The 19,954-nt window shown below is 51.8% G+C and overlaps 1 protein-coding gene across 2 annotated transcripts in view; it reads left to right on the top strand.

The window, feature by feature from the left end:
- ADCY8 (adenylate cyclase 8) overlaps positions 1-10,428 on the top strand; it is a 171,613-nt gene extending 161,185 nt beyond the window's left edge. For both annotated transcript variants that reach the window (XM_081070317.1, XM_081070318.1), the window contains 4 exons: positions 198-344; positions 5,433-5,525; positions 6,984-7,098; positions 9,859-10,428. In XM_081070317.1, coding sequence (XP_080926443.1) covers positions 198-344; positions 5,433-5,525; positions 6,984-7,098; positions 9,859-10,346 — 843 coding nt within the window. In that variant the 3' untranslated portion in view covers positions 10,347-10,428. The remainder of the gene's footprint in view (positions 1-197; positions 345-5,432; positions 5,526-6,983; positions 7,099-9,858) is intronic.
- Positions 10,429-19,954: the final 9,526 nt, after the last annotated feature.

Raw genomic sequence — 19,954 nt, forward strand, 5'->3', positions numbered from 1 at the left:
ATTTCCAGTGGTCTCGGTCCATCTGGTGTTGACGCTGTGGGTATGATGTGGAGGTGATGGTGTCCGAGGCCCTGCTCTGACCTTTCTGTGGGCACCTGTGCATGGGTGCAGGTGAGTGTCCACACGGGGGGGCAATCATGGCAGTGCCTCACCTCTGATGACCGCTTCTGGCTGTCCCTCTGTGTGTCCCTGTGCAGGAGCTGTATTCTCAATCCTATGACGCCGTCGGGGTCATGTTCGCCTCCATCCCAGGGTTTGCAGACTTTTACTCTCAGACCGAAATGAATAACCAAGGTGTGGAGTGCCTGCGCCTGCTGAATGAAATCATCGCTGACTTCGATGAGGTAAATGGAAGGCTCAGGAATTTACAGCCCAGTGGCCACCCCCGTCAGAGCATTACGCTGTCCCTTGTAGCAATGGCCGTGTTTTGCACTTACAGAATTCCAGGCCGCATTACAGACACGAACGTGCACTATGTAATCTAACTGTCACAATTATCACATGAGGCAAATGCTATGGTTTCTTCCTTGGGGGCGGGGAGGTCAACAATATATTCCAGGTAGTACTTTCTTCTTCCAGCCTCCATGAGTTTAAAGACTATATAACGTGTGTGTGCAGGGGGTGGGGGTACTCATGTTGCACTTTAATTATATTAATAGACTTGGCAGGAGTGGGCCTTCTCCTCCCCATCCCCCAACTTGAAGGAGGGCACCAATGCCTATCCACTGGCCTAAGCCTGAGAAGAGAAGTGGCCAAATGAGAGAATGCTGGGGAAGAAGCCACGCAAAGATGCAGGTTCAGCTCAAGTCCAGCCTCAGTCCGATCCCCGGGGAGCTCAGGAGCCTAAGCGGTACCCCAGAGTTGTTTCTCACTGAGGCAGAGGGGCAGGCTTTTGTACCCCTGCGCTGGTCAGCCATTGACTGTGTGGGCTGTCCTGGTGGAGATGCATACCATCAAGGGGCCTCCCATGGACCCAGGGCCATTCTCCAGAAAGCGTACAGCAATGCACTATCAGCAGGCAGCCCTCTCGGCATTCTGGAGCTCGGCCCCATAAAGCAGGTCTGGGCAGGGTACCAACAGCATCCAGCAACCACGTCCGCTCTCTTGGCCCCGACATGCCATTTAGCTCCCGAGTCCTGTGCATTCCTTCTTCTTAATAGCGCTCAGACCTGCCTCTTTCTCACCACCAGAGCTGCCCTGGTCTTGCTTTAGGCTGTATTATTTCTCACCTGGATGACTGCAGTCGTCTCCTAACTGCTCTCCCTCCTGCACCGCACCACCAACCACCACCAAGAGCGGGAGTATTTGGTCACATGCCTTTGAAACCCACAGCCTTTCAGTGGCTCCTCTTTGCCTGGTCCTCAGAAGGTCACCTGAGGCTCTGCACTTCCTGTACTCTCTCCGGCCTTACCGCCCACTGCATGCCCGCTGACCCCTGTCCAGCCCCATCTAGCTACTTACAAGCCCTCAAGCCCCTCTGGCCATTCCACACACTGCTCTTTCTGCCCAGATACTATGCCATCTTCACCACACCCACTCTCTCTCCCTTGAAAGAAAACCTAATAGTCATTCAACAGTCAGTTCAAACATTATTTCTACTTGTGAAGCCTCTTCTAATCCCCTCTCTAACAGGGAAATGTTGTCACTCCTTTTTCAATGAAAAATTGAGTCTCTGATAAAGCTGCCGTCATAGAGCCTGAAACCCTTCGGTGTACACATCTGCCACCCCCCACACCCCCACTGAGTTCTGGGGCAGCGACCCGTCTTATTAATCTCTGTAGGTGTTCACTACATAGTGTCACTCTATCACATTTAGTGGTGATTTCTTCCTCACACCACACCCCCAGGATAGGAGAGGAATCATGAACCTTCATTTTTTAAAGAACCAAAACCGAGACTCAGAAACACCAGCAGTGCCCAGGCTTCGCCACCACTCAGTGGCACTGCCCAGATTTACAGCCAGGTCCGCCGTACTGTCTGCTTTGTCCGCACTGTGCTGCCCTGGTCGTCCCTGAAGTGGCATTTCACGGTGCTGGTTTTGCAGTCAAACAACGATGGCTCCGCTAGTTGTCCTAGGGATGGGAGTGGGGCCAAGATAAGTGAGACACAGTCACATCCGCCTTTCATGGCTTCACAGACCAGTGAGACAGGGCGACTTACCAAGGAGTCAATGGTAAGTGTACTGGTACAGAGGGCCTTGCTGTATGGGGAATGGAGGGCGATTATGTGGTAATAGCACCTTTATTCCCATCCTCCATGCCAGGCCATAAACTCAGGCAGCTGGAAAGTACACTCCTACGTATCGCGGGAGGTCCCCAGAGCCTAGCACTGTGCCTAGAACATAAGAGACGCTCATAACGGATGCTTTATTAATTAATTGTGTAACGAGAGGCAAACACCAGCTGGCAGAAGGGAAGGTGGAGATGGACTAGTGCAGTCTAAAACGTGCTTTCGAGTAAAAACATAAAAACAGCTCTGTTAAAAATAATCTGCCTGAAGGTTGAGACCTCAGGCTCTGGTGTACTTTTACCTCTATAGCACTCCATCTCCCCAAAGTGCTCACTAGCATGTTTTAAAATGGTAATAAATTTGAACTAAATGCCCACCTCCCTGCCCCAAATTGTAAACACCCGGGGTCTTCCAAAATAGTACAGAGATGGAGGACAGCGCCCCTCGTGGTAGAGATGGGTGCTTGCAGGGGAAGTTGGAGAGGCAAAGGGGTCTAGGAGGCTGTCATCTTCAGAACAAGATTGTGGAGGAGAACGAGGGGGACGGGGAATGGGGGGGGGGAGTAGAAGGGCCGAGGAAGAGGAAGAGGAAAGAGAATGTCATCAACAAGGGAAATACATTCTCTGGCTTGCCAACCCCAAGTACTGGTAGCTTTCCGTGGATCACCCAGACATGCCTTCTTTATCTGGGTCAGGAGTGGCCCTCTAGATGATGTCCTGGCCGGTCTCCAGCCAGACGCCCTGGTGCTCACTTTTATAGTCATGCTGCCCTGCTTGCTGATACACTTACCCCTGGAACCTGAGAGCATGCGAAAGTCTTTCCTGGCTCAGAGGAAAGCAGAACATTGCACGGAAGCATGCATTCCAAGACGGGGTTTGCCATACCCGAGGCCAGGTCCCTCGCCCCATAGCCCCTAAACCCCCCACCCCACCCCCACCCCCGCGAAGGTGGAAGAGCGCTCTCACATCTCACTGCTCCATGCAGACCGGCAAATTAATAAAGGGGCTGCTCAGAAACCCCTCATGCCCCAGACGCTTTTAGCTGCAGAGTAGATAAATTTGCTGCATGGATATTAAATGAAATAAGGAACTCGTGCTGCCTCCTAATCAGCTTCTGAGGAGGAGGCAGCTTTGCCTAGGCCTGGAATTGGCCCTCAGCCAAGTAGTACCCACAAGAAGAGAGGATGGAGAGCCCCTCCCCGCAGGAAGCTAGGGAAATGTAGTTGTAAGGAGGTAGAGGGAGGGAGGTGGGCAACCAGAGGCAGGCGTGCCGAGACCTCTGAGCTAACATATCAACAGCCGAAGGGCTGCTCAGAGACCAAACCTGCTGGAGGTGTCTGAGGGCACATGTCAGACAGGATCCCAGGCTGAGGATGTGCCGGCTGCTGCAGCCACTTCCTGCCCTGGGCACCATTTACAGACTCTCAGCCAGGGCAGAGCAGCAGTTTTCTCAGCTCAAGAAGCGAACGTAATGAACAAAGCCTGCCTCGGCTGTGAATCAAGTGACACACACACGCACACAAAAAAGCAAATCACAAAAGCACCTGCCTGTGTTGTTGATGTTTCCCAGAAGAGTTTCTCTCGAGCTGGAATTTTCCAAGTTTTCTTAGCTCCTGCTTAATGCTGAGAAGAGCCTGCAGCAATATGGTCTGTAGAAAACCCACCGCGTCCTCTCCGTCTTGCCCATCTGTCTGCGCCCCCCTCCTGGATGGCATGAGCCCCTGAGGACACTACAATCTGAAAGGGAGGCGAAGAGTTGGAGAACCAGAAGTTACATCCAAATACCTGCCAACAAAAGGAAATTAGAGGCCAGAGTTTAGACTTGGGAGCAGGGCTTTGAGTTTTGAACTTAGCTCCTGCACTTTGGGCCGGCTTCCCGGATATGTGACCTGTGCAGTTGAGGAGTGGGACAGAGACAGAATCTAGGTATCTTTGAAGGTGCAGCTGAGGAGCTTCTGACAGATCGCTGTGGGTTATGAGGTTTTTATGCAGAACAACTAGGAAAATAGAAACACCATTAATTAAGATGGCAGGTGGGGGGAGGGGACGGAGGGCGTAGCTTTGGGAATGGGAAATTGGAGGTGCTTGTTAGACCTGTAATGGGGATGTCGCTTAGCGATGATGTAGGTGAGTCTGAAGATCACGGAGGACACATACGTTTGGGAGTCTTCAGCAAAGAGATTATGTGGAAAGCTGAGATATGATGAGATCTCAAGGGAGTGACTTCAGATGGAGCCTGAGCCCATCGGCAGCTTCTGATCCAGGGGACTGCTCCTTCCTCCTGGGACTCTTTGTTCCCCACTTGACGTCTGCCCGCTCAGGGTTTTATTTCCACTTCACCGTCTCCTATGCTGGTTTCATCTGTCTTCCTTATCCTATAGTGTAGGTGGCCCCAGGGATGGGATGTGTCTTCAGTTTTGGATGGGGTGGTCAGCAAGACGCCAGAGGGATGGCATTTGAGGAAAGACCTGAAGGAGGTGAGGGACGAGCCATACGGTCTTCCCCTGAGGGAAGACTGCCCCATCGGGGGAACAGCAAATGTCAAGGTCCTGAGGTCATTAGGATCAGCAAGGAGGTCAGTGTGGCTGGAGCAGAGTGAGCAAAGTGGACAGAGCATGGCAGAAGGGGCAGGTCATAGTGAAGACTGTGGCTCTGACCCTGAGTGGGACGGGAAGCCACAGGCGGGTTTTGCACAGCGCCGGGATATGGCCCTACTTAAATTCGAATGGGGTCACCCTGGCTGCCGTGCTGGGTGTGAGGGGTAAGGGCCAGAGCAGCTGGGTGGTCGCGGCAGGTAGGTATAAGCTAACGGCGGCTTAGACCAGGTTACAGGCAGAGAACTGCTGGGATTCAAGATACAAGTTTAATGTAAAGCCAAAAAGATATGTTGATGGACCCGGGAACATTCGTGATTTCTCCTTGAAGCTCATAAAGTAGCTTTGTTTATGTCACAGATTCACAGAAACAGATTCATCCTTAAAGAGTACCTGGTCACACCGTCCTGGCACCTGGCACTTAGCAGCTGCTCAGTAAATGCATGTTGACTCTCTGAAGGCATGACTTCCAGAGAGAAGAGTAACTACCTCATGGGCGCTAAACCAGTCGGGGTAGATCCCCCGGGTGGGCTGGGGGACTATTGCCAAGAGCCCCGGGCTGCTGGAAGGATGCACACCGGGTCCAACACCACTGCCTCCGTCATTTCAGCTGCTCGGCGAAGACCGGTTTCAAGACATTGAGAAGATTAAGACCATTGGCAGCACGTACATGGCCGTGTCAGGCCTGTCACCTGTAAAACAGGTAAAGGCACTCTTTGGACTCAACCACAGCCTGTGGCAGGGGCCTGCCAGTGTCACATGGCTGAGGGCGCTACCGCCACCGTCACCAGGAGGCGTAGGGACTGGGAGGGAGAAACTCTGAGGAACTGGATATTCTACCTGTGGGCTGTGTATTGTTCTCGAGGTAAGTCGCGTCCACTGGGTGACACGATGCTTCTTTATGATGGAGACACGTCTAGGCTTTATTCAGAACCTCACTGTCCCCTTGATGAACAAAGTCAGGGCGAAGAAGAACCCTCGTGATTTAGTTGTGGGCTTACAAAACCCGATGCTAGCCTGTGTTCTTATGCTTACTTTTGTTTTCTCCTCCAAAAGTAATACGTAACGTCAACAACAACAGCAGTAACTCCTGCTCTTTTGAGTGTCAGCTGTGTGCCAGGCCCTAATGTGAAGTGGCACACTAACATCTACCTTCCAGAGTTAGTGGATGAATTGCCTGAAATGATGTCATGCTCCCCACACAAAGCCTTGCACTTAGTAGGTCCTCAATCGATGTCACGTGGATATGAGTCTAAGTGACTGGGGAGAAGGAATCCTCATCCCTTCTTCTCGTCCTTCTCTTGTTTTCTTCCCAACTAAAAACCTAGAAGAGTAACTATCTGGCAAGACAGTAACCGGGCACACATGCATGGCGCTCTCCGCTCTCCGGCAGGGGCCCACAAAGGACAGCCTGCAGGCCAAATCCAGCCAACCACCTGGTTTTGTAAATCAAATTTAATTGGGACACAGCCACACCCATTCATTTGTAGTTCGTCTGTGGCTCCTTTCAAACTGCAACAGCAGTGTTGAGTAGCCAGGACAAACACCAGAGGTCCCACAAAGCCTAAAATATTTGCTGTCTGGCCCTTTGCCGAGACTGTTTGCCAGCCTCTACCCGGCTCTCTCGGGGCACAGAATTTTTTCACACGCAGTCTCATTCAGTCCCTGTGAGACAGGCAGGGGATTGATGCGTAGGCCCATTTTATAGATGAGGAAACTGAGCTTCACAGGCATTCCCCTCAGCAATTTCGTGAGCAGATGTCTATGTGAAACCAACCTTAAATAGACAGACACTGAGTGCTCTTCAAAGGAAATAGACATGGTTCCTGGACTGGAAACACTACACAGGAAAACAGAGGAGCCCGTGTGCACACAGACAGACACACACACACCCCAGTGAGCAGACTCAGGAATTCAGGGTGCATTGACCTAAACAAACGAGGGAGGAAGGACTACAATGAGCCACACATATTCTACTCCCCTGAGAAATCTGTTGCCCCATGTTTCTGGACGCTGGGGACGTGAGACCCCAGGAGCTCACACACCTGGTTATTTCTTTCTAAGGGCTGTGTGGGTGGGGTTAGGACAGAGAGCGGGCCCCTGCGGCCAGCATGTTCACGTGGGCCACTATGCATGACTTCTTCTCTGGCGTCTGTGGCAGCAATGTGAAGACAAGTGGGGACATCTGTGTGCCCTGGCCGACTTCTCGCTCGCCCTGACCGAAAGCATACAGGAGATCAACAAGCATTCGTTCAACAACTTCGAGCTCCGTATTGGTGAGTAGCGCTGGACAGCTGGCATGTGGGGTCCCCTCCGAGCTGGCTGGCCCCGCCCATCAGGCTCTCCGTGCCCTGGGCATCCTGCCAGGAAAGCTTTTTCCTACAAAATGCAGCAGGCTTCATGCGACATTCCTAAGAACGGTGGCAAGGGCAGCGTGGGTCCCCCTGGCATCGTCTCTCTCAAGGTGCTAGAAGCCAGGGAAGGTCCCTGGCCGGTGTGCAGAAATACAAAGCAGACACAAAAACACAGTTCCCCCCTCTCTTCCCACCGACTGTCCAGTATCCCACCCACCCAAGGCCCTATTCAGAGAGGCAGCTGACTCGTCAGTCATTTCATTCTGACTTCCGTGTCCCCCAAAGCTGGCAGGCAGTGGACTGCGCTCCCGTTCTGGGGATAATGCCTTACGGCCAAAGCAGGATTCCACTCGTGAGGGTGTCAGACAGCACTTCACTCGGCCACGCAGCTCAGCCTTCCTTTGAGCTCAGAGACATCCTGGTGCAAAGTGACAACACAAGTCATAGCAACATGGACAATCATCCTTTTATAATTTGTGTAACTTGCCAGTTCCTTTGGCAGCTGTGCTGAGGCTCGAGGGCCTCCTAAAATACAGTCTGAAAGCCCCTGCTCTAGTCTGTGTACTCATTTTACAGATGGGTAAACTCAGGCCCAGAGAAGAGGAGTAGCCAGCTTAGGATCACACAGCCAAAAGGTGACCCGAGCAGCAGCTCCAGGATTTCCCGAGACCGGTCACCTTCTGACTGCCGGGGTACAATCTAAAGCAACTTTGGCTGCAGTGTCATATTTTGAATTCCTCTGGCTGGTGTGCCATTTTATTTTATTTGCTTCTCCCTTAGCTGCTGGGGAGAAGAAAAAAAGGTCAACATCGGATTTGTCAGATCCCAGGGATTCCACACATTGAACTAAAAGAAGTAATATGTTACGTTTTTCATCTGTGGACGGGATGTTCGGGGCTTGTTCCCACACCTCCCATCGACTCTACATGTCCTTTCTGAAATAATTGACTACACAATTGAACCTCGAGTACAAAGCAGGCCTGTAACCCGGAACAAAGGGGCATCTACGTAAATTCAGGACACGTTGCCGGGGTCAGGGCCAACCCCTGGCGTGCCGTATTCTACAGCGGGCATCGTTCAGGGCTTAGAAAATTATTTTCCCAACTGCACTGGGCATCTCAGTTTGTGCCGTGGGTCTGCTGTCAGCAGCTCTAGGGCTTTGGGCAAGTCCTGTCAACCTTCTGAGTGTTGGTTTTCTCATGTAACCTGGACGTGATAGTATTACCTCTCCTGCTTACCTCACAGTAGTAACATGAGGAGTGAATGGGATAATGGCTATAAAAAGAGCTCTGCACGTTTTAAAGAGTAGCCATCCTTACGATTCCCATGCATTCTGCAAGATCTGTGTCTCAGATTTCACAATTATATCTTATATATGCGTACATGGCGGTGGGGCGGGCGGGTGGTTTGCTCTTGCCTCTGCCTAGAATGATAACCCCGATATCTACATGGCTTGTGCCATCACTTTCTTCAGAGCTCAGCTCAGAAAGACCTACTCAACTCCAAAATGCACCCCCTCCCATATTTCTCTATCCCTGTGACCTGGTTGGTTTTCCTTTATAACTTTTATCATTCATTGATATTATATCACATTTGTATTACTTCCTGTCCCTCCCCAGGAGAAGGTAAGCTCCCTGGGGGCCAGGGCTAGGTCTCTTTTCTTTCCCATCACGTCCCCCGTGCCTGGAACAGCACTGCCACCTCGCAGGTGCCTCGTCAGTTTGTGGAATGGATGACAGGTTCTATTCGAAGGAGACATGCATGCCCACGAACATGTTCAGTAAAATGCTATCAATTCTGGACGACAAGTCTTTTTACAGAAAGGAGGAGGCATTGAAACTATCTTTAAAAACATTTGCCAAATCAACAGTGGGATTGGGAGGAGATAATAGTCCAAGCAGAGAGAAAGGCAAGGACAAAGGCACAAAGCGGGGACCTGGCCGGCGGGTCGGCGAACTCTCGAGTTCAGTCCGGATACAGGCAACGTGCGGCCCAGGGTGATGACAAGTGAGGCTGGCTAGTTAGGGAAGAGCCGGGTCTGAGAAGCCCAGGACTCTGAGGAGCGGGGGCATTATCCTGCACGCAAAGGAGCCGGGCGGGTGTGCACGTGGGTTGTAACTTGATCAGATGGGCGTCCGAGAGTCCCTCGTGCTCTGGCAGCAGTGTGACCGTGGTCTGCGGGAGGACCCGGGCGACACAGGGAAGCACATTAGGAGGCTGTCACTGTGGACCAAGGACATGATCTCAGGAATGAAGTGAGCCAGAGAAGGAAACGATCTGCCCAAGCTCCCAGAGCGCTGTCACTGCAGAGAGCCCAGCGTCCCGGCGCCTGGTCCAGTGCCCTGTCCATCCCACCCTCTGAGAGTAGTCAGCGTCTGTGTGAGAATAATGACTTTCTCTCGAGTGCTCGCTGGTTGTCAGGTACTACACCAGTGGCTTTGCTTATACTGTCCCGTTTCATTTTCCTCTTATTATTTCCACTTCACAGATGGGGAAAAGGGGGGTCTGTTTCGGTGAAGTCGGTGACCCAGGTCACATATCTAATAAGTGATGGAGGCGGGATGAGGACCCTGCGATTTATCCGCAGAGATCACACCCTTCCCGACGGCTGCCCTGCAGGGCTGCAGCCACCTTGGGGCTGTCCCGCTTCTCTCACCTCCTGCTCCTTTGGTTCCCTCCCAGGAATCAGCCACGGCTCAGTGGTAGCTGGTGTCATCGGCGCGAAGAAGCCACAGTATGACATCTGGGGCAAAACCGTGAACCTGGCCAGTCGGATGGACAGCACAGGGGTCAGTGGCAGGATCCAAGTCCCCGAGGAGACCTATCTCATCCTGAAGGACCAGGGCTTCGCTTTCGACTACCGAGGGGAGATCTACGTGAAGGGCATCAGTGAGCAGGAAGGGAAAATCAAAACGTACTTTCTCCTGGGAAGAGTGCAACCCAACCCCTTCATCCTGCCCCCGAGGAGACTGCCCGGGCAGTACTCCTTGGCCGCCGTCGTCCTCGGCCTTGTCCAGTCCCTCAACAGGCAAAGGCAGAAGCAGCTGCTCAATGAGAACAACAACCCAGGGATCATCAAAGGCCATTACAACCGGCGGACATTGTTGGCACCCAGCGGGTCGGAGCCTGGACCCCAAGCCGAAGGCCCCGACAAGTCCGATTTGCCATAAAAGCATTTTCTTTGTGTTTCTTTTTTTTGTATTTCTTTTATATATAAAATAAATATACTAATAAAAAAGGTTTAATTTTTTTTAGAACAAGGATGGTTTCGTTGGTGTTTGAATGCACGAGGTCAAAGATGTGATTTGAGGTTCTCTTCTTTCACAAACATTTATCGACCATCTCTTATGTACAGGGTGCACTGGGAAGCGAAAATAAGGCCTACTCCCTGCCCTTGAGAAGGTCCCTTTCGAATGTGACAGTAGGACGTGTAAACAGAGACTCGACTCTGTGGGATAATCAGTGACCACGGGCAGGTATAGAGCGTTGGTCATGTGCCAGGCCCAATGCCAAACTCTTTCCATCATGAGCTGTGCTCCTCTCAACACCCTGACGTTCACTCCGCCAGGTTGTGTTGGGTACCTGCCATGTGCCTCTGCTTCCCTCGGCTCCACAGAAATCCTGGCAAAAGTCCTGCCCTCGTAGAGTTAACATTCCGGATGGGGGTGGGGAAGGGGCACAATGGATAACACTCCTCTAAACCAATATACAAATAATCGACTTTCAGATAGGGGTAGATGCAATAAAGAAAAGGAAGGAGGAAAACTGGGATGAAGAATCGGAGGTCGGGGGTGCTGATTTAACTGGAGCCACCAGGACAGGCTTCTTGGTGCTAGGACATGCAAGGAAGAGGCAGCCCATAGGACCTGGGAGAAAAGTGACTCAAGCAGAAGAAACAGCAAGTGCAAAAGCCCTGGGGTGAGATCGGCCCACTTAATCTGCTGAAGGGACAATGGGTCGAAGGTGTCCTAGGCAGGCACCCCGTTTCCTGGGGAGGCTACACCCTGAGCCTTCTCTTATGACCAAAAGGACCACTGGGAAAGTGTCATACAGATGAGAAAGCTCAGAAAATTAGAGGTCTTCCCAAATCGTATACTCAGCTGTAGAATAGGCTCAGAACTACATTGGTCAATAAAAACTGACGGCTCTCACAAATACCTCCCACTCTCAGTGGCTAAAATACAATATGAGACGTACTCTCATTCACACCCAGTCGGATGTGTGGCAGGGAGCCTCCGTGCAATGATTTCGGGACTTTACCTCCTTCCACGTAGGGTTTGCAGTCCTCTGCTTCATCCTCTACATTGGGCCCAGCTGAAGAGAAGCAAGGGGAAGGCGGGTCACCCAGAAGGCCTCCGGGACCAGGCCTGGAGGCCGCCACGTCAGTGCCCTGTCCTGGGCCAGAACCAGTCACTGGATTGTTCCTGTGCTCACTGCTAAGAGGAACGTGAACTGTCACGGGAAGTAGTGCCTCTTCCGTAAGAATCTACACCTGTCAAAGCCAAAGCCCATGTTCGCAAACACTAAGCTACGGTGGTAAGTTCTGTGCTGGAAGAATGCACAAGGTTTTAAGAAGTGGAAAGGGAAGTATGACGTCCCAATCATTCTCTAAACTCTCGACTCTTAACAACAGCCCATTTAAAATATACTTAGCTCTAGGTAGTGAATCCACAGTAGACTGCTCTCAATGAAGTGAGAAGTGTCTCAGGTAAGACACCCTCCCCCCAGAGGCCCCAGACAGCCTCATCCTCTTCCCCCAGGGGGGGCAAACAACTGTTTGCCATGATATGGAAAAGGTTGCCGGCCTCAATAATGGAGCCATAGATGATCCTCTGACAATCCCTGAAGAGTCACACTAGGTCGCATAACGAGTCTATCAACAGGATTCATTTTAGGTCATGTTTTGCCCCCAAATTAGTTATAAAATAACTTGCAGCTTTGAGAGCGTTTTTTGAATTGGAAGTGTAGAAACAAGCCTGCCGTGAAGATAACAGGCAAGCCGCATCTAAGGCTTGGCCCTCTGTTTCTTGTTATTATTAAACACACTGATTTTATCAAAATAGTGGGCACTGCCATTTTTCTTTGTCTTGCAATCTTGTTTACTTGTCTATATTTGCAAAATGTTCTGCAATGAGTGTGTAACTTTAATAATGAAAAAAAAAATGATAATCAAGCAAAAGTAAAGAGGATGGATTTACCGAAAGGGCTGCAAAAGGTTTCACTGGACCCTTGGAGATTCAGCCCTGTGTCAGCGGGTCTGGGCTGGAGGGGGGTAACTTGCAGAGGGCATCTTGCAGAGGGCTGGACTTTGAGTGTGAGCACCTCCCATGGGCAGAATTTTCTCGGCCACGATAACCACAGCCGACCCAGATTTCAAGGCTGCCCTTTTGGATGCAGTAAGAGAAGGGGTGTTGGAAACTCATTTCCTTCCCTGACATTTTTATTCTAGACCCACAGGCTTTTCTGACACTCCAGCTCCCATGCCAACCAGCATTTCCAAGTGAGAATGTTGCTCACAGATTAGCTGTGAGCTCCAAACAACTGAACCCCATGTTTTATTGATGAGTTACCAGGGGGGCGGGGTGCCCTGCAGAGTAACACCCTGTGCCTATTTGAATTATTAATTGCATATCAGCCACACACTTCCAGCCACCATCCTGCCCCCTCCCGCCCTGGGAAGATAATACGGCCATTCTTTGGGGGAGCTTTCAAAGCATTTTGAGTTGACTCCATGCAGCTGTCTTTACCTTTTAGAAAACAGACAGCATGACTCAAATGCAATCAGTTTCTGTTTGGAAATAATTTCAAATATAGCCTTTTCGTAATACACTGACCCTTATCTTGACATTATCACAACAGTGGTGGTCATGAGAACCGACATTTTCAGGGTGCTTTACACTTTACAGAGTCTATTTCCAAACATGGTTTCAGCTGATCTTCATGACAACTCTCAGGGAGACATATTATTATCCCAATTTTCTAGCAAATTGAGGCGCATAACAAGTAACAACAATAATTTTTTTAAAAAACTCCACCTAACAATAGAGTGTTAAAGCTGAAAAGAGCTTAAAGATCATATGTGGTACAAAGGCTTGGTTTTATATGTAAGAAAACAAAGGCCCAGAGAAGGGAGAACATTTGGCCAAGATTCATCAACCAGGAGGAGAATTAGAGCAGGACACAGAGAACCTGATTCCTTCTTTTGTGCCCTTTCGACTCTACACGGACCTCTTCTCCTTTGATCACTGAACATAAGACCTCCCTATAACCAGGAGGTCACTTGGGTCCTGCCTGTCCCATGGGACTGGGTGAGGTTGGCTCGGACCCCCTTGGAAGGTCCATGATGCCTGCCAACCCCAGGCCCATGTCATAACCCTGCTTCACGTCCTATCTCTGCTCCCCTCTGCTGGGACCCAACACAAAACTCAGCCCCTGAGTTTTTAAGGACTTAAAACTCACAAGCTGTCACCTTAGAGACATGTCTCTCTCTTGCACAGAGGATTTTTTTTAAAAGAACTTAGTAAAGCAAACTAACCCAAAGAAACAGTTGAAGTCGCCCAAGTGTGGACCTCTGGGACACCTTCCCTTGGGCACCAGCCTCTGAGAGAAGTGCCCTCTTCGTGGCACTTGTGGGCTGTAGGACAGCCTCTGCCGCACATGCAAACACAGCAAGGGACACCCGACTGTCCACAGAAGGTACCACAAGCTGGGACATGTCTCTCCCCTGACACTTATCGAGTTCCTGCTGAAGTGTCTTCTTGGTTGAAAATAATAAATCTCCTTTCGTTCCGATGACCTGTGTTTGGGGTTGTCAAGTTGTTTTTCACAAAGGCATGGGTGGGAAGAGGGACCTGGACAAATACTGAGATTTGAAACAAATCCCTCAGCAGCCAGGCCACCAAGACACCGGCTCACCTCACCACACCCTCCAGCCCTTGGCTGTCCCCTCAGCACGGAGGGCTTTCCTCGGACGGAGATGGGTGCCCACTGAAGGGCTGGGGACAGAGGGGCCACGTATTCAGATTTACATTTTTGCAGCAACCATCTGTCGGCCACTGTGGTGACACAGTGATCAGGAGTGAGGGTGGGAGCAGAGTGACGAGTCGGGATGTGGTGCAATAACCCGCTGAGGGATGAATGTGTTTGGCCCAGGCTGGCAGGCGGGGGCAGGGGGTGGGTGGCTAGAAGTGGTCAGGTTCTGGATGTAGCTGGATCTGTAAACACTGAGCTCACAATATTTGGTGATGGGCTGGATGCGAGATATGGAAGAGAAGAGGCCAGGGTGGCCCCAAGAGTAGAGGCCTGAGGAACCGAGACGCAGAAGATGACAGTAGGGGCGGGACTGGGGACGAGCTCACGTGCGCTCTGACAGGTAAAGGTGAGATGCCTATCGCATACCTGGATGCGTGAGCCTGGAGGTCCGGGTGAGAGATCTGGAGACGCAGCCATAATGCTTGACCTGTGTGGAGTACGTGACCTGGCCCAGCACACCCTCCTGCGGGGGACATTGCCTCCCTAGACAGCCTCAGCCACGCTTCTTAGTGCAGTTTGCTGGCTCCGCCATCCTAAGTTGCCTTGTTTCTCTGTACACCCCCTGAGCCACCGTACTCCTTCCCATGACATCGGCCACCACCTCTGCTGATGGTTCTCGACTAAATGGTAAGCCCAGACCTCTGTCCTGAACGGGGACGTCAAGTATCTAACAGATTCCAAGGCAGGGCCACCTGGATGTCCCATGAGCTGAGGTCCAGTCCTCTCTAAAGAAGCTCATCTTCTCTTCCTCTGGCCTGCTGGTGTCCCAGGCAGGGTGACAGCGACTCCTGAAATCCTAGCTCGGCGAGGCCATCTAGCTGGTTCTCCAACCACCCTTTCCCCTTCCCCTTCTTCCTCCTGCCCCTGACTCTCTCTCTCTCTCTCTCTCTCTCTCTCTCTCTCTCTCTCTCACACACACACACACACACACACACACTACACGTCACTTTTCCCTGACTAATATTCTGCAGGGAGTAGGCTGGTTTCTCCTCCCAAAACAGCTATCTGATTTTAAGTCCAGCTGCCTGGAACCCAAGCCAACTATATCATCTAGCGGTTATGTGTGTGGGCTTTGGAGCCCAGTGAACTGGACGGCAAACCTCTCAACATGTTGCCCAAATGAAGCCTGTGCACGCTGCTCCCTCCTTGCAGTTGTATATTTTTCCTTGCTCAGACCCCAAATGCCTCCAACCCCCTGCGCCTTGGAAATCTGGAGCCCAGAACTACATGGGGAAGGGGATTCTGGGATGCAATTCCTGCAATGCAGAGGGAACCTTAGAAGAGGGGGACAGTGGTGCCAAGTTGACAAGTGACAAGCAGCATCCCCAAGGCTGTCCCCCTCCAGTTCCCCCACTGGACACTGCGATCTCAGGTTGGAAGAGGGGAGGGGAGGGTCCTGACTCAGTTTCCCAATTCTGCCACATAGATGGGAATCGAGAGTCTAAGGAAGGAGCAGAGAATGGGCTCCCGGCAGTGGTACGATAACCCTGCCAACCAGCCAGTCGCTGCCCAGTGACCGCCCAGAACGCTGACATTTGGCAACCCTTCTTTTGCTATGGGAACGTGAGCGCTGGAAGAGGATGGGGGTGGGGTGGGGTGGGGCAGAGTGTTCCACGCCATCCACTACTGTCTTCCAATGGTACAGATGACAAATGGATCCAAAATGTCTTCCAAGGGGGTGTCCTGAGCAAGAGGGAGGGATGGCTGTGCAGAGTCTAAAAACCCCTCCCCCACCTCAGGCTTGTAGCCCTCACTCACTGTCCTTCAGAACAGAGAGCCAACACCCCCTCTAGACAAAATCTTGGATTTCCAACGTGGCCCCTGGCCAGAACCAGGATCTCTGGCGCTCGTTACCCTTTGCTTTGCTCAGAGTGTGAATTTTCTTTGTTGCTTAAAGATCCCACCGCCCCATTTAGCTCAAGCCTCCGTCTCGGATTCCAGTCTTTCTCTTGCTCATTAGATTCACTCTCAGCTCAGCTCGCCTCATTTTAATTTATTTTCTCCATCTGCTGCCGTGAGGGCTGGGCAGGGAGGCTGCCGAGAGCAGCATGGGGGCCGCTGCCTGGCACGTCTCCAGAGCTGGCAGAGGAAATACCATTAGGTTCTCAATCCACAGTGGGGAAAGGAGGCCAGGCTTTTCACCCAAGGCTAAGCTTCTGGGGGGGAGGAGGTGGGAGGACAGCCGGGAATGGGAAAGCCTGGGCAGAGCCCTGGCCTTTCTACAGCTGAATTAGGGCCTGGGGGCAGCTGGGAACTGGAGAGGCACTTCTGCGGAGCTCGGAAAAGGGGGCAGAGAGCGAGCGGGCAGCAGAAGAAGCTATTTCACGTTCGGTAGAACCACCAATCACAGGGAGCCCAGAGCCCCTGAGGAAAATGCCTGCGAGATAGGGTGAGGTGGCATCATCTTTGGAGGCTGAAATTGCCGATAATAGGATTGAGTGAGGTTAAGAGATGCTGTAAAGTGAAGCGAGAAAGGACCCCGAACAGCAGTTAGAGTTCTGTTTATCGCCTCATCTCAGGTCACGTCTGCCTTCAGAGGCAGCGGGATCCCGGGTTCAAAGGCTGCCTCCGCCTCTTGTAAGCTGCAATGCCTGGGGTAGTTCTTTAATCTTTCGGAGCCTCAGTTTCCCTTACGTGTGTCAGGGGCTCACTGTCCCTCCGTAAGGTTGGTATGTTATTCCTTTGTAGGAAGTCACCGCTCCTCACTCCCTGCCCACTTAGCTCCCGCCCGATGAGAGCATGAAGCTGGGTGGTGAGTGCTTTTGGTTTCCATGGGTGGGGGAACAGCCCTGGACAGAAAGAAAAAGGCAGGCTGGTCCCACCCTGACCTCTACCACGGGCGCCTCACATCTTCATGCCCCATTCAGCCCCCAGAGCTTTCTCAGTCACTTTGGGTACCAGGCACTCTGCAAGAAACCAGGGACAGGGTCCCACATGAGACAAGCCTGGTCCTTCCCTCACTGGGCCTGCAGACCCCTGGGGAAGAGAACAAAACACAAAGCGCCTGAAACCTATGTGAGCCATGCATCTTGGGAAAAGTTCAGGATGTCACGAGCAGCGAGAGTGACAGCTTGTCATGCGGGGTGTCCGGCGGGGTGACCTGTGGGGTCTCTGGTCCCGCTCCCCACATAAGAACGCAGGACATGGTAAGGCCAAAAAGGAACACCCACGGAGCCATAGGTAGGGAAGTCAAACCAATATATTCTCACTGGCGGCTGGGCTGGAGACACAGGAAGCAGGATCTACATAATCTGCCTAACAGCCGTCCGCGCTTGCCAGCCACCATCTTCTTGCTAGCCCCCATTCCATTCCTGCTAGCGTAGCCACAGCCGTTATATTAGTGGCCCATGGCTTACGGGTTACAGCTGACGGCCAACTAGCCACAGCTGCTGGCATCTGATCACAGTTGATGGCCATTTACTACCCGAGCCAGCACCTTTCTATGTGAGGCCGAGAGCCTGGAAACTGCTTTTTGGGGCTTTGTCCCCACACAGCTACACAGTGGGGACAGTTTGTTCCATCTCATCAGTTCTTGTCTGAGCGCGTCCCTGGATGCCTGGCACGGTTCCACCTGTGAAGCTGTCACGAGAATCACGGCCGCCCCTGCCCTAAACATGCCAGTGAGTGGAGAACCGCAAACACACCAAAGCAACCTAAGAAATAAAGACAGAACGTTACTTCTGATCACGGTAAGTGCTTGGAAGAAGTGTGATAGAAAGTGGGGGCTGATTAAACGGGGGAAATCATTGCCTACAAGGAAATATTCAAGCTGGCATATAGACATTCTTCATCCCACCATCTAACCCACACACTCCCACCCCAGGCTCCTCCTCCCCACCCCCAGTGCCCAATGGGGACCCTTTAAGGCACAAGATCCCAGGCCCTTTTTCGTGCAGGTTTGCACAGCTTCCCTAGACCAAGGTCACAAAATACCCAGGGAATGCCCTGTCCCTCACCTCTGAGTAGCACCGGGCCACTTTACAGAGGATGAGTGATTAGTGTCTGTGTGGGCCCGCAGGCCAGGGGAGCTCCGAGAGTAGTGAGAGTCTTCCATTTCCTAACGCAGGGACACCAGCAATCAGGAAGTCTGTGGAAGTCCCCAGAACTGCAAAGGCTTTACATTGGGACATGCTTTCCTTTGCTGCCATCTTGTTGTCAAATTTGGGAACAACAGCGTGAAGTGTGGGACACTGCTTCTTAGTCAAGGAAAGTTGACTGGTTCACAGTGTCCAGGCGCTGTTCTGGCACAGGTGCTGGACACAGAGCAGTGGCCAAAACAGACCAAAGCCCCCGCCCCGCAGAGCTTACATTCTAGCTGGCTGCGTCAGATACAGCTGCATTAAGGCGGAATCGTTCCATGTGACAGACGACAAGGTTTCAAGAGGTAAAATGCCTGCCCAGACCACACAGCTTGCACGTGGGAAAGTAGAACATGACCCGAGAACTCCTTTTGCACAGCACCCTCTTGCCTTCCAGGGGTCAGTCAAGAGGACGGGAAGTTGGCTCCGTGTCTGGAGCCAAACGACAAATCCTAAGAGAACGAACAGCAGTGTGCTTAAAGGAAAGACACCTGGGCAGGCATCCCGGAGCCCGGACGATGAGTCTTGGCCCTACCACTTTCTGGCTGTGTGGCCTTTAGCAAAACACGAAGTGTCTCTGATCATCTGCAAAATGATCAGGGATAAAAAGACCTGTGCCTTACCTAGCTCATCTGCGGGTTCTTCATTCTACCACCAACATTTATTGAACACCTAGCCTGGGTCGACATTGTGCTAGGAGTTTGCCAAAAGCTGGTTGAGCCTCTGTTCCCTCCATCCCCCTTTCCATGCTGAGACAGCCGCGGGCCTCCCAGCTCTGTAAAGTTCACCTACTCTCCTGCTCTTTAAGCCTGCTGGCCCAGTCTGGCTGCCTCTCTGTCTTCACATCCTGGCACTTCAAGCGGTCTCCATGATCAGTCAGTAACTGCTCCTACCCTTCCCCCACTCTGCCCAGGCATGTTCCCTGGTAGAACACTGGTAGCAAAGCCAGGCTGACCAGGACCTCCTCACATCCTCCTGTTACCTACCTACTAACTGAATTCTGTCCTCCTTTCTCCTTCCCTATTGCCACTGAACCCCTAAGCCACCAACATCTGTTTTCTTCCTTGCCTAGACAGGCCTCTAGCAGGGGCTACCTGTCCTCCCTGTCTCATTGCCTCACCACTGGCTCTCTGCAGGTGACTTCCGTCCTGCCTCCTTCCAGGTGTAAATTCTATTGACCCTCTTGCTGCAGGTGGCATAGCCTAGCATGTCCTGCGTGGAGATTGTGTCAGAGGAAGCTGGAACTATGGCCGATGTTTACTTTTAAAAGTTTGGCGTTACTGTTGAGCAAATGTCATAGAGGGCCCACAAATGGTATGGGAAGGAATTGTCCCCAATTCGGCTTCGGGTCTTTCGTCCACGAATGTGTCATGGACTTCTCTCCCCTTTGTTCTGCTGGCTGGGGCTTCGAACGCTCCCCAATGGCCTGTGTTTCTTTACATATAGTTGGAGCTGTGTCACTACACTCAAGATTCATTCATGCATTCATTCATTCATTCATAGAAAAAGTAACTGTTGACTCTGTGCTACGTTTCAAGAATACAGAAGGGAGAAAACATGCACACAACTGTTACCCTCCCCAAACCTACACATGAGCAGAACAAGAAAGTAATTATAATAAAATCGGGTGACTGCCACAGGGAGAGAAGTACGAGATGCTAAGCTAT

The sequence above is a fragment of the Rhinolophus hipposideros genome (genome assembly GCF_964194185.1).
Source record: "Rhinolophus hipposideros genome assembly, chromosome: 13".
In the NCBI taxonomy this organism is placed as follows: Eukaryota; Metazoa; Chordata; class Mammalia; order Chiroptera; family Rhinolophidae; genus Rhinolophus; species Rhinolophus hipposideros.